The 14,630-nt window shown below is 38.7% G+C and overlaps 1 protein-coding gene across 1 annotated transcript in view; it reads left to right on the top strand.

The window, feature by feature from the left end:
• Window positions 1-421: 421 nt before the first annotated feature.
• Window positions 422-14,630, top strand: part of LOC139717027 (3'-5' exoribonuclease HELZ2-like) — a 79,675-nt gene continuing 65,466 nt past the window's right edge. The window contains exons 1-2 of the mRNA XM_071628541.1: window positions 422-586; window positions 9,939-10,107. Of these exons, the coding sequence (XP_071484642.1) occupies window positions 10,052-10,107 (56 nt within the window). The 5' untranslated portion in view covers window positions 422-586; window positions 9,939-10,051. The remainder of the gene's footprint in view (window positions 587-9,938; window positions 10,108-14,630) is intronic.

Below are 14,630 nucleotides of genomic sequence, written 5' to 3'. Positions count from 1 at the left end.
ATTACCAATAGGCTCAGACAACGGTTACTAGTTGATAATATGTACTTGTTTGCAGTAGTCAAATATGATTGCTAAATGTAAGTTTTGACATTAAATCTAAGGAAATCAATATGCCTAAATTACCCACTTTGTGACTTTCCAATCTGGCACATTTGATAAAGAGAAGATAGGATAAAGAAAATGACGATGAAATGGCGCGTAATCAATATAAACATGGGTACAAACCAGATACAGACAAACATGCTAAAAAAAACCCAAAACTAAACCAATCCATGAAAAAAAATGCTTCGTAGCAGAGACTACCAAGGTCAGACTGCGATTGGGCACGTCATAATGTCTTGCGCGCGCATCGGTAAAACCGGGCTCGTTCGCGCTCTTGTGACACCTGATTTGCGAATAAACACTTTGGTCCGTAGCTATCCTAGCGCCAAGTTTACCGACACCCTCCCTTGCTTGTTTAGCGTTCATACTGTGCACTGGAATATTAGTTTGCTGTCTTTTTTGCCGTTGTTAATCACCCAGAGTCCCCATCAGCCCTACTGGATTATGAGTACATGGTGTGCTACTAAAATTGTATATCTAAAAGGTGAGATATGTAAATGCCGTTTATCGTTGATTAATTAACTTCCGTGTGAGAATATATATGTAGGACCTATATATGTATGTATATATATATATATATATATATATATATATATATATATATGTATGTACATCTAATCGTTAAATCAATTTCTACCAAACTTTGGGCCCCCTCTAATACTTGAAAACTACCGCAAGCTGAAACTTTCTGCACTATGCTTTGGAACTTCTCCCTTTTGTCAAAAATGTTTGTGAGTCTCATCAGTAAAACTGAGAGGACGGGCATCTTGTACTTACTGTGTAATATAGATAAAATCATGATCTATGATTTATTGGCTTTATTTATCACATTCTAGTCGTATGTGGTAACCATGGTAACCCCTACTGAGAATGCAAAATGTGTTTCGGGAAAGGTAACCTCCCCTAAGCGATCATTACATGATAGATTTTGACTGTTTGTAAGAACAGTGCGCGATTGTGACACTTATTATAATGAAATTCCATGCATTGTTTGGAAAATAAATTCATGTAATTTCGAGTATTAAATTTTTGTCGAGACGTCACCATTCCACAGAAAGTATTACCACCATAAAGCTACAAGGTAGCTTCATAAAATAATTTAACATCGGAGATGAACATTACAGAGTTAATCTAGATGGGCTTAAATAACTTGAATTGAATTGAATTATTGAATAATATGAATTACTAAAACTGCACTGGTCTTACAGTCGAGACACAGTGAACAGTTCAAGCACATTCATTTCCATATTTCACTTGACATTGATGTCAAATGTATATATATATATATATCAGTATATACCATAATAGCAATAATGTCACAATAGAGGAATGCATTAAATGCCGATTGCCTTGATTTCAATTCAAAATTCGAATTTTCGGCGGCCTCCCCCTTCGTCAGGGATGACAGTGCTGTTGAATTTTAATGAATTCTAATAAATTTTAATGAATTTTAGTTAATTCATTAGCACCGTCATCCCTGACGAAGGGGGAGGTCCCCGAAAATTCGGATTTTGAATTAAAATCAAGGCAATTGGCATTCAATGCATTCCTCAATTGTGACATTATTATTGCTATATTTCTAGTACTGCCAATACGCGGAGCAATTACAATATATATATATATATATATGTATATATATATGTATATATATATATACATAATTATATATATATGTATATTATAATTACATATATATATGTATATATATATATATATATATGTATATTATAATTACATATATATATATGTATATATATATATAATTACATATATATATATATATATATATATATACCATGCAAAAAAAAAACATACAGGCAAGATACAAAATATGATTAAGTGGATTATGACTAGAAAGTGTGTCGCCATAATTTTATGTACATAAAAGCCATTTCTCAATAACGTGAAATATGAAGGAACCGCAAAAGTAACCGCGGGTTCCATGAAAAAAAAAAGTTAGTACATTTTGCAATGGAGATAGGATACGAAGCACTAATGACAAAACTATATGACAGCTAAAATTGCAAGATAAAAAGGGCAAAAGAAGTACAAGAAAAGAGAAAGAAAAAGTAAAAAAAGAAAAAAATAAGGACCGAGTGAAAGAACAGCATATAAATACACAACTATACGGGCAGATATACACCATCAAGTTCGGAACGTATTCAAGATATGAGAACTACTAGTAGTGTAATGATTATAATCATGGGAGCATTTATAAACGCTGAAACCAGAGGTAAAGCAAGCGTACACTTCAAATTGATTCACCATACATTAAAAGAGGATGATTTAAAAGAACAGGTTAAATGATTCAATCAGGCAAGTTATAATCATTAAGTGGCATCAATTTGAGTTTTTTGTTTTTGTGAGTGTTTTTGTTTTTGTTTTTGTTTTTGTTGTTTTTTTTTTCTTAAACAACAACAGAGAAGAACATTGGTCGAATCTACGTTAAGAGTGTGTAATCATCAATAAGAAGTGGACAAAGTGACATTTTCAACAATTGCATGACGCATTGAACATATCCCACTGCAAGGAATTCCGGTCTGTACACTATAGGCATCTATATAAACCTTCCCATTACAGTTCAGCGTTGCTTATCTATTATCTAATGAATCAGGGCCCCTATATATTTTATTTCATCGAAGAGGAACTGTGGCAAAGGTTATTATGTTGCTTTTGGATGGCATAACACCATTCCAAATGTCTTCCCAAAATGATGACCAGCGGTGATGATACGAAAGCTGAATGGGGTCTTTGAATCCCATGTTTCTCCCTTCGCGTCCGATTTGAATGAAATTTCTATATTTCCGTTTGTTTGATTTTCATTTCATTTTTTTTAAGAGAGAAGAAAAAAATCTGCATTTTTACCAATACAATACAAAATGACACCATTCACCAGGTGATGATTTTTTTTCAACATTACTGACAACAGATATACAATGTAAACAGAACTTGCAAATTTATTATCAAAGATGACTAATCGATATCAAATAAAATGAATATTCATGAAAGGGGAAATGCATCAAACAGCACTCGTATAAATCCATGCATGACATGCATGAAATGATGGTGGCCTAAGAATGTCGAAGTGAAAAAGGGAAAACAATCTGTAATGAAATTGAACAAGCTTAGGAATTAATCAGCATTTTGCTTTAATTATTATAGTAAAATGATGTTTTCATGCTGTCTCATGTTTGATCCAAGTGAATGCAATTGATCTCTTCCTAATGATATAAAAAAAAACCAGTGAAATCTTTGAAAAACACGAGTACCTTGTGGTATATAGGAGATATATACTGAGGAGCTTTATTCTGAGGCCTAAATTGAGTCGGTATACAATCAAGTGGGCAGTGTTGAGAAAAAAATGAGTAGGCCTACAGCATAACACCACGGAGCTACTATATGCCATGCAGCCCCGTCATGCTTATACTATAGAGTATGTTGAGTAGTTGACAAGTTGAAACTCTCATGGCCGGGTGAAACATGAATGGGTGAAATGGAGACAAAGAATCTGTATATCTGACGATAACCCTTGACAAAAAAAATTTGGAAGAACTGCCTTTGTGTCCTCATCTAGATCATTATAGATAAGTCACTGATGGGGAATAACGGTGCAAATATTGAAGGTTCTTACGAATGGAGGCTCGCTTTCAATAATTCTAATGATTTGCCGACATGACAAACCGTGCATTGAGGAGAAGACAATTAAAAAAGGCTCATGGGGATAAAGAGAAATGGGGGTGGGGGGAGAGAGAGAGTAGCTTGAGATGCTAGTGACATGACATGGAGGTTTCGGGACATGATTCCTTATTTATTTATTTATTTATTTATTTATTTATTCAAGATTTCATGCGTGTTCACAAAATAGGAGTGCATACAAAATGTATGCAAGTACATCTCATAGAGCCAAGACAGAATATATACAGACCCCATGGTCCTGTAAAGATCCTGCATACCTTGCTGGTACAGGACCTCCCTGGTATGTTTATACGACGGGAGTTGATATACCCCATGCATGGGCCCATGGAGCTACCATGGTTTTATGTTTGCAGCATGCAGCGCGACTGTATTCGGTCATTCGTTGTTTTGTCAACACGCGAAATGCATACGCAGCTGTGGCGGGGAGGGGATTTCCCACTCGGTATAACTTGCAATGCCAATTTACGACAAGAATTATAGTTGTAATATTTTATCAGCAATATTTCATCATACAAATAGAATGTCACAAAAATATTCTGTAAATTTGATTTTATTTATTTTTATACGAAATTAATGAAAAAAATTGTCTTTAGAAAATTTCATTTTGATCGCCTTCATGAACTACGTGTCATTAGTTTTGGTTTTCCCCGTGTTCGATTGTAGGCTGAAGCTAACATACTAGCATATTATGGAAAACAGTACGTGCCGTAAACGAAGGTCATGCAGCCCATCGCGCGCAGCATGCAATCATTTCATTGCGTGGTGCGTGCATGCAGCGCCGCGCAGCATACAATGTTCCGTGTTCTAGAACAATGTGTGCGGACTGCGGAGCAGGTCGTAAAACAAGGCGGATACTGGGATGATGAGGAAATAATTTAATATGAACAACAACAAAAAAAAAAGATGGCCAAAGAATGCCAATTCTCCCATGTGCAGTGGTGAGCGGCTGAAATGCTGAAGCTCACGTGAGTTACAGCACACGCTATGTTCCTTGTGCATGTGGTTCGTGACGGACTACTGGAAATGACAGCGTATGAGTAAAACGTTGTGCTGCTAATATCTATCTAATATTTATCTGTTAATAAACTGTATTATAGTCTAAATAACACATTCTGCAAGAATCTCCAGAAGAAGAAGAAACCCTCGCTGAAATTGCATAGGTGCTTCAGTTCCTAGTACGATCGTGTACGTGTGCGCGCGTGCGCTTGTAGAACCTTGTACGCAGATTCTGTTTGCTCAAGATCCCATTCCAGTTCACCCGATCGGCACGGCGCGCATCATGTGTCAGTGTGTTTTTAACATATCAAAAATTGCACCATCCATGCAAACAAGACATCTTGAACAGCTAACGTGACTGTTAGCCAGCTCTGCGCTACGAGGACTCACATCTGCCTTAGTTCCGATTTCTTCATATTAGGAACCAAGTTTTTTAGGTTTGAAGTTGAGGAGAGTGTTGACAACAAACGGCCCAACAAACTGTCCCCGGTCTACTCCGATGAGGGTTTCCAGCCAGCACAGTTACTTAGTAGCTGGCTACGTAGTTGCTGATCTGTGACGGGGAAGTCAGTCAAGTTTACAGCGGTGACATCTCCTCAATCTCAATGCTTCATTTCGGATACTTCTCCCTGTTTGTTAGCAGCATTTGGTGTATATGTTTCAGTGAATATTTAGGTAGGTGCTTATGTTACTACTGCTAATTTTAAAGTAACCAAATTTTTGACTCTATACTCTAGATAGAGTAAATACTATCCCAAGACAAAATTAATGATTGCCATCAACTTGCATGCGTGTGCAGCAGACTGAGACGCAAGTGTACCACCACGCGACATACTAAACCCTGGGCGCGCGCTCCTTCACACAGCCTGTGGGATCGGGACTTTGCGTTCGGGCTGGTCGCACACCCATGCCGTTTGTAAATTTGTACTATTATAGCGACATCCTTACTTTTTGGGCCTAGCTTGCAGTCATCTCAAGATGTTAAAAAAATGCAACTTATATTAAGTTTTTCTACATTTTTTGTTTTAGATGAAATTAGAGTTTCTTCCTCTTGAATTCTAACGCCAACGGGTTCTAGTTCTGGTTCAGTGACAGTGCAGTGTGGCCTCCTTCAAGTTCATGAAGATTTCTACGAACTTGACTTTGAGTTGGATGTGTGTGTGTGTGTGTGTGTGTGTGTGTTTGTGAAAAAGAAATGGTACAGAGCGCAGAGTAGGTCAGGATTTCTAATACTATATCTACACTTGTAGACAAAGATCTATCCTATGCAGCGGGAGTAAAAAGAGTCCTTGGACTTTATCCTTGAACCTTGATGAGATAATCCCTGTTGGAGCAGCTCTTTCCGAACTAAAATTGGGATGGGATGTGCTGTGACAGTGGGTGATGGTGCAGTCGTATATTTACAATTAAAATAGTGATGTGCACACTTACAATTCTGTAAGAATTACAGCAACAAGGAACCCACAGGAGGTTTCAGCCCTCTGATGGCAGGAAGGGCAGCCTCCTGGAAGGCAGCTACTGTTGGGGCAGTAACTGCCATGGTTGGCAACTGGTTCCAGATGCGAGTGGTTCGGGGATAAAATGAGAATTTATAAGAATCAATTGATGCTACGGGGACAGTGAGCTTGAGCACATGATCTCTTCTGCTGACATATGGAGCTGGGGTTATGAAGTGAGGAAGATGGATGTTGACTAGCTGGTGATGTATTCTGTAGAACATGGTGCTCTGTGCATGGAGACGACGTATGCGCAGTTGATCCCATCCCAGATTGGAGACAAGCCCTGAAGTTGAGGTATATCTTTTGTAGTCGCAGGTGACAAAGCGAGCAGCTAGCAGCTGCTTTCTTTACTCTTTCTAAGCCTTCAGCAGTTCTGGAAGTGTAGGGATTCCAGGCTTCAGAAGCGTACTCCAGTTGTGGTCGGACGTAAGGCTCTTACCAAGTATGCTTTGGATTTTACAGCTTTGGAACACGACGGGTTCTCCTTATCAGCCCAAGGGTTTTGCTAGCCTTGCCTTGTACGAGTTAAGAGTGTGTGTTCCATCGCAGGTCCTTAGATATAGTGACTCCGAGGTACTTGTATTTGTCAACCCTGGGTACCGGTACAAACTCATTGCAAAGGTTGTAGTTGCGCTCAATGGGGCTTCTCTTCCTTGTGATGGTGAAGGAAGCACACTTTTCAACATTAAATGCCATAAGCCATTTTGTTGACCAGTCTGACAGGGTTTGAAGGTCTTGCTGAAGGATGGCGATGTCATTTATGGTTTGCATTTCTCTGTAGATCACACTGTCATCTGCAAAGAGGCACGTCTTGGACTTTATATTTTTGGTGGTGTCATTTATATAAAACAGAAAGAGGGCTGGGCCGATAACCGATCCTTGAGGTATATACCCCAAATGTCACAGGCATCCAAGACGAGTGGGAGCCCTTGACAACAACTGCTTGCTGCCTGTTGGAAAGCAGGGACATGGTCCAATGCAGTGTGTCTCCTTTTATGCCATAATATTCCAGTTTGGTCTGTAGATGATGATGAGGTACCCGGTCAAAGGCTTTCTGAAGATCGAGGAAGATGACATCTGTTTGGCCTCTGCATTGCAAGGTGTGTGCTTAGTCATGGGTGGCAGAGATGAGTTGGGTGGTGTTGGACAATTTCTGCCTAGACCCATGTTGTTCATCTACCAGGATGTTGTTGGCAGCTACATGTTTTGAGATATGGCTGAGCACTATGTGCTCCATCACCTTACTGCAGATACAAGTCCATGAAATTGGCCTGTAATTTGCCTGGATTGCACTTATCACCGGACTTGTGTATGGGTGCCACTAAGGCATACTTCCATTCCACTGGAACAGTGCCAGAGTTGTAGCTTTGTTGAAACAAGAAAGCAAGGCCAGGAATAATTTCATCAGCTACAATCTTGAGAAACTTAGGTGGTAGTTCATCTGGTCCAGAGGCTTTGGATGGGTTGAGGCTTGACAGTTGCTTGGCCACACTAGGGCGATGAATGTGCAGGTGACCTATGTCGGGATAGTGCATGGAGCCTTCCATATATTTATGCATGTGACAAGCTTGGTTGTTTGTAAATGTTGAGTGGAAGAAAGAGTTGAGGCACTCTGCCTTCTCTGTGTTGGTCATGTGGATGCCCTTGTTGGATCTCAATGAAGGGATTTCCATGTTTTCGGACCTGCAGTGCTTGACATAAGACCACTGCCTTTAGACTGTCAATCGACAAAGGCCTCCAGGCAGGGATGATGCAGTTGCAGTGTGCTATTATGTGGGAGGATGTTCCATGTTCCTAGTGCTCTGGGGAAGAACGACTCTTTGACTGTAGTGTCCTGTTCAGGAGCGTGGTGGTATGACCATGTACTATGGAGCTACTATAGCTCCATGGTATGATATTTCCTTGTGCTTGAAGATGCAGCAACTGGTGTGGTGGAGGATTATTCTAGGAAGTTTATACAGTGATGATGGAGTTTTGGTGTTAAATCATTGTGAGTCTGAACTCTTCTCTTCTACATTGTTGGAGGGAGGAACATTGAAGCTCTTCCCAGCATGGATTGCACACTGGACATGTTTTTGTGCCTGTTCAATGTGAATCTGGCTGCTCGTCTTTGGACCAGTTGTAGTTGGTGGATGCTCTTGCTTGTGTACAAGGATCCCACACTAGCTCTAAATTCCACAAGATGATGGACAAAAGTTTTGTATGTTATTTCAGTTCTGGGGAGGTGATGCGCAGGTTATGTCGGAGGAAGGTAAGAGTATTGTTGGCATTTTGGCAACTTACAGTATGTTGTTAATGTGCTGGTACCATTTCAAGTCAGGTGTAATTGTGATCCCAAAATTTTGAATTTGCTGCACTGAGGAAACCACAGTTCAGGATGTGCTGATACTGTATCTTGTTCCTATTCCTGGAGATTGTTATCACATGACATTTTGTGGAGTTCAGTTCCATCATCCGTGTGGGAGCCCATTCTCTAAACTTGGGGAAGTCATCCTGGAGCTGTTGAGCTTCTTTTTTTGTCCATTTTACTTAGTTTTTTTAAAAGCATTCTCTTATTCAGAAAGTAACCATTTTAGATTTTATCAAGACTTGACAAGGATTGTAATATTGGACAGGAAACTATGTATTGTCATAATTGAGAATGTTCTTCAAAACTACCAAGGAGTACAGTGATCACCAAAAGAAGGGGAAGCAAGTTTGTATGATCTTTGTTCTTTGTTCTTTGATTAAAACTTGACCAAATCTGTCAAGTGTGAAGGTGTTTTGATGGTGGAGGGGGAAAAAGAGTGACAATTTATTCTCTGGTGTCCACAGAATGGCCCCAATGAGTCTAGCATCTATACCACAGGGAACATAAAAGGGCCAAACCTGTACATCATGACTGGTTTGTGCTGTTAATTGTGACAACTAGTTCATTGTACAATTGTATGGCATACACTTTGAAAACTTCATTCAACTCTGTGTGAGGCATTATTGTAGGAATAATGTGCGTAGTCACTGCTGCCTAAACTGTTTATCAAACAAATATTTTACTCAAGCAGGTCATAATTTCTTACAAGCCTTGGTCAATATAGAGGTATGCATACACAGCATAGGTGTAGCCTTTTTCACCTGTACGTTGTATTCTTCGTGCACCTTATGGGACACTCGCAGTAGTCCCATCAACACTACGGGCCGGAATGATGGATTCTGTCAAGTACCAATGTAGAAGTTTCTAGACTTAGAAAGGAAGTACGTGTATGATGCATCATGCTTCTATTGACATTCATGTTTCATGGGCCGGCTATTTGTGTGGGGTTTTTTTTAATGACTTTCTACACTTTTTTAAAAATAATTATTTGTTTCAAACTGAGCAGGCTGTGCCAGCACAGCCTGAATGAATTTTAGTGTAAGAGAATGGTAGTGTTTGTTTTCTGTCAAGGAATTCGTGTTTGAGCAATTTATATCATGATGAAACATTTACAAACAAAAGAGGAGAGTAATTGGGACGAATTTCCTTGGGAAGATTAATTCGACTTCTGTCACAGTTCAAAGGGCAAAATTATATTTCCACATCTTAGAATTATGTCAGCACTGAAATGGAAGTAAAGTATTCATTTGTAATCTTGATCTTTCTTTCTTGTTGTCGCTGATGTTCTGTTTCAGATTTTAAAGAAGACAGCTGATGTGAAGACAAGAGATAGAGAATCTTCTCAATCTAGTTTGCTACTAGTCGTGAGGGGGGAAGGTTGCCTCCCCCTCCCCATCCTGCATTCAAGATGACAGACAGATTTCAACGTCAGGTCAGGGTGGCGCAGAAGATGGAATTTATTGCGTAAGTATTTTCACAACGTGAAATTCATGTGTCACTCTGGTATTTTGCAGCATTTTACAGGAATAACCAAACTAACAAACAAGCAAACTGGAATTGCCTAAAATGGAGAAAATTGTATGCGGGTGCACATGATATACCACACATTTGCCGGAAGAGGGATTCAACCTTGTGAAATGATACTGGTAGTTTAAAATGCGGTAAGATAATTGACAAAGGTCGGAAAGTTTTCACCATTTTAATGCTGGTAAGAAATCAAACATGATACATGGCCAGCATATTGTTCAAAAATTTTTGGTCACATGACTATTATGTTGCTCACATTTTGTTTCTTGGTTTTTGTCTTTTATTTTTGTGAGTGTAATTGACTAAAATGTCACCATATTCTTAAGGTCTGGGCTACAAAGCCAGAAATAGTATACCACTTTCCATCCTGTTAGAGGAAGGATGCAGACTACATTGTGTCAACAAAAGTAGAGAAAAAGCCAAACAAAGCCTATTTTGGGTTCTAATTTTGGATTCAATAAATGATATGTATCCTGTCGTGGTGATGTCATGGCTCATAGTGATTGTTTTTCGGCACTACAGTCTAGGACTGTTTCCATGTTTAATGATTTATCTGACCTTCATACATCAAACTTTTAAGTATCTATGTCATGAACTGAGGGAAGCAGTTAATTTCATGCTAGTAATGAAAATCAAATTTCAGGAAAAGATGATGCTGGGAATACCAAGCCCTTTATGTGCTCAGAGGCTTAACCTTATTTGCCAAGCTTTTTTTGTCAGCATTCATTAATACCTCCAGACTTGACTTTGCGGAATGTATAAAGTTAGCAAACCCACTCAGGTGTAGCGGTGTACCTCAGTCCAAAAGGAGGGCCATTGGGACACAGTGGGGATTAATGGGATTAGATAATCTCTGTTTATTGACAATTAGTTTCTAGACACCAGTGCCAATAGGCAAAGAAACTGCTTCAAAGAGTAGATAATCAATGAACAAAGCCCAGTACGGGTTATGGAGAGCCAAAGTAAAGGCTGTCAATGAAAATTCAAGAGAGTTTGCATTGGTTGGCTCAGTGTTACCTGGTTTAGAAGAAGATTTGTTGTGCTGACTTATGCACAGTTTAGATAAAGGATTAATTGTGATGCCTGAGACTGATTTTCGAGAAACTCAAAATGTAGAAAATTCCCATTCCTGCAGATTTTTGTATACTTCTTTGCTTTGTTTTGGGTGGGTGAGTTTGCTGAAAGCCTGAACTGAGACTTGTCCATTTCAGTTGTCAAGAGTGATGAAATAATACATGGGATCTCAATGTGATACAGTGTATACAAATGACATCCTACAAATATTCTGTGTACACACATGTGTATACAAGTACAGACATTTTCATGTCTTGATGTATCGCCACCAGTGTTATCAATTTCCCACCAGACGGGGGGCAGAGTTAGGACTTTGCTTGAATGGTACTCAAATGCAGATGACTTTAATTTAAGATTTAAATGTTAAGCGCTTAGAAACTACTGTAATAAGCGCTATATAAATGTACATTATTATTATTATTATTATTATTATTTAAAACAAAAAACAATAAAAAAAAAATACTTTTGTCAGTATGTTTGTGATGACTATGTTCAGAGCAGCCCAGAACATTCCTGATAGTGAAATACAGAGAGATGATCCTGAGCGCTTGTAATTGTTATTCGTTAGATCAAGGGCAGAGCGACAGCACGCTAGAACTGTCATTTTGTGTGGGTTGAATGTCAGAAATTGGATCCAGCCAGTGTCAGGCTGGCAACGGCTAAACATTTCCCGGAAGGAAGGAAGCAAGGACAGAGAAACACTTAAGTGGGGAATTCAAATTCATGAAATTCTTCCATCGAGTTGTTTTTATTGTAATAGATTAACAAATTGCTCTGTACATCAACATAAATAAGCACTGAATTGATCAGTGATTTAGTAGAAGCCATGCTAATAGAAATTATGGCTGTACATACTCGAGAACGATTTGAACGTATGACCTCCTGATCTCCGGACAGACATCTTCTCCACTAGAGCAGCGAGCTTCCACCCAACAGCCAGTGCGGCTTGTTCGTTTGCAGCAGGTGCTGGTATTGTAATGTTCATTACAACTATGATTTGGTGGTACACTAACTATTCATCATTATGATAAAAATTGGTGAAAATGATAGTAACTGTAAAAGAGGAAATTTTCAAGCATTTTGTGCCACCAGAAACTAGTGTGAAATTAAAAGCATGCAAATATTTTTGCTTGTTGTATGATCCACTGGTTAAAAGCCTTGTTTTGTGGAATCAAAATGCATGTAAAGATTTATCTTAATATAAAAAAAGAATCCTGCCAAGCACAGAAAAATTACTTGTGAGAAAATATTTTACAGGATGCTTTTATATTTTCACCATGGAAATGTGAACTTACAGTGTAATTGTGTCATGAGTATAGTTTGTATAATTGTGTGCGTGCCTGATAGCGTCAGTTCTTACTTTCACCACATTTTTGTAGAATTCATACCAGCATGCATGTTTCAAATTGCTGTGGTGAAGAAAGTACAGTCAATCTTGCCTAAGTTAACCCTAACTAGGCCGGGGGGGGGGGCCTCCGAGGCCCCCCCCTCGACGTTCCGCGCGATGTATCGCAATCGCAAAAAGCTATCGCCGCAACGTTTCATGACTTTTTTCTTTCGAGTCTCCCGCATCTTTTGACACCAAATTTGTGACGCCCGGGCGCGCGGTTCCGAAGTAACGCATAAATATGCACATGCATGTCAGACCAAAAATTGCTCAAAAACGTTAATTCGTGTACAATTTCAATGCAAACTGTGCTTACTGGCAAATTTCATAAAAGCATGATTATTTTGGTGTTTTATTGATTAAAATCAATGAATAACATATTTTCTTGTTCGGAGCAATGTCGCGGACAAATTTCATCGAAAAAACAAAAAAAAACATAAAGTCGAAAAAACAAAGAAATACATAAGAAATTCAAAAAAACAATAAAATACTTAAGAATTTTTTCTGATATCACAATTTTTTTTTATTACATTTGCTAAGGACACTAAAAAGAATATTTACACAAAAAATGTGCCTGTTTTGAGCTTTATTTTGTGATTTATACCAAATAGTCTGATTTTATGCATTATCATGCATAAATTAGCATAATTTAGCATAAATGATGATTTTTTAAAAAATTAACTTCATGGCATATTAGATTACATCATAGGCAATGTGTGTGCCAATTTTCGTCGCGATCGCGCGGTCGACGGCCGAGATCTGGAGGGGGGGCCTGGGAGCCCCCCCCCCCCCCCCCCCCCCCCGGCTCTATCAACTACCTAAATAGCCCGGCCTAGTTAGGGTTAAATCTATTGTGGATTGAAGAAATGACTTAGAGAAAATTTGATTTATGAGGGATTAAAATCAATAGAATAAAAAGAGTTCAAGAGGACTGAAAAGACCTTCGACTTAGCCGATTATTTGACTTAACTAGCAGCACCCGTGGAAATCCACGGGTCTGAGGGAGTTTATTTTTTTTCGCATAATATGATTTTGCAAATTTTTATTTAAGAAAAGTCTTCTCATTCTTTCGTTAATTGTGCTGTCTTCTAAATGACCACCCTTCCCAGAAATTTAATAATCTTTTGTAGTATGTGCCCGGCGATCCAGTCCATTGGTAGGGATCATTCCCGCCACTACTTTCTTTTAATTATTATAGAACTTGAGTTTCGAGGGGTTATTTGCACCCGTTGAAGTCCAGTTGTCTTGTTGCCCCTCACCCCCCCCCCCTCACGCACACACACATTTCCACCTCCGCAGGGGGGAAAAAAAAAAACATTCAGGGAAAATTACCAAAAACGCAAATGAGATTCCCCGATAGTTCTGCCCACAGATTGTTCCCGTCGAAACGGGAAGATATCAACACTATGACTTTGATTACCCCCTGCTCTTGCATCCACGCAGGCACCCGTGGGAATCCACGGCTGGTCTCAAGGCCTCGGTTTGTTGTTGTTGTTTTTTTTCATATTTGTTTTCCCCACGTTATGAGAGAAAAATAAAATATTTTCGTCTTCATTTGCTCCCTCCTTTTTGTTTTTAATCACCAAAACTTTGCTTGATTTATCATAAAACCATCATCTGCTTCAGACTGTACATTATCATAATTAATATTAGGCCTGCAATTATTGCTATTATTGTTATTATTATTATTGTTATTATTATTTTTATTATTATTATCATTGTTATTATTTGGGGAGGGGGACAGGTTTAATAGGCACCCGTGGGAGTAGGGTCTCACGACCTCATTTTTTTTTTCTTTAGTATTTTTTCCCATGTTATAGAAGAAAGAAGAATGATATATTCGTCTTTATTTGCTCCCTCTTTTTTTTTTCTTTTGGTCACCAAAACTTGGTTTGATAGACCATAGAACCACACATTCTATTTCCATTTGTAATTTTAAAAATAGGCGGTCGGCAAAGCGAGGTTTTCCCCTACGTCCGCTCATCTTATGAATATGTAT

Source organism: Diadema antillarum, unplaced genomic scaffold, assembly GCF_040938485.1.
Source record: "Diadema antillarum isolate AM-2024a unplaced genomic scaffold, OU_Dant_1.0 scf00000071, whole genome shotgun sequence".
Taxonomy (NCBI): domain Eukaryota; kingdom Metazoa; phylum Echinodermata; class Echinoidea; order Diadematoida; family Diadematidae; genus Diadema; species Diadema antillarum.
This window is presented reverse-complemented; position numbering and strand designations above follow the sequence as displayed.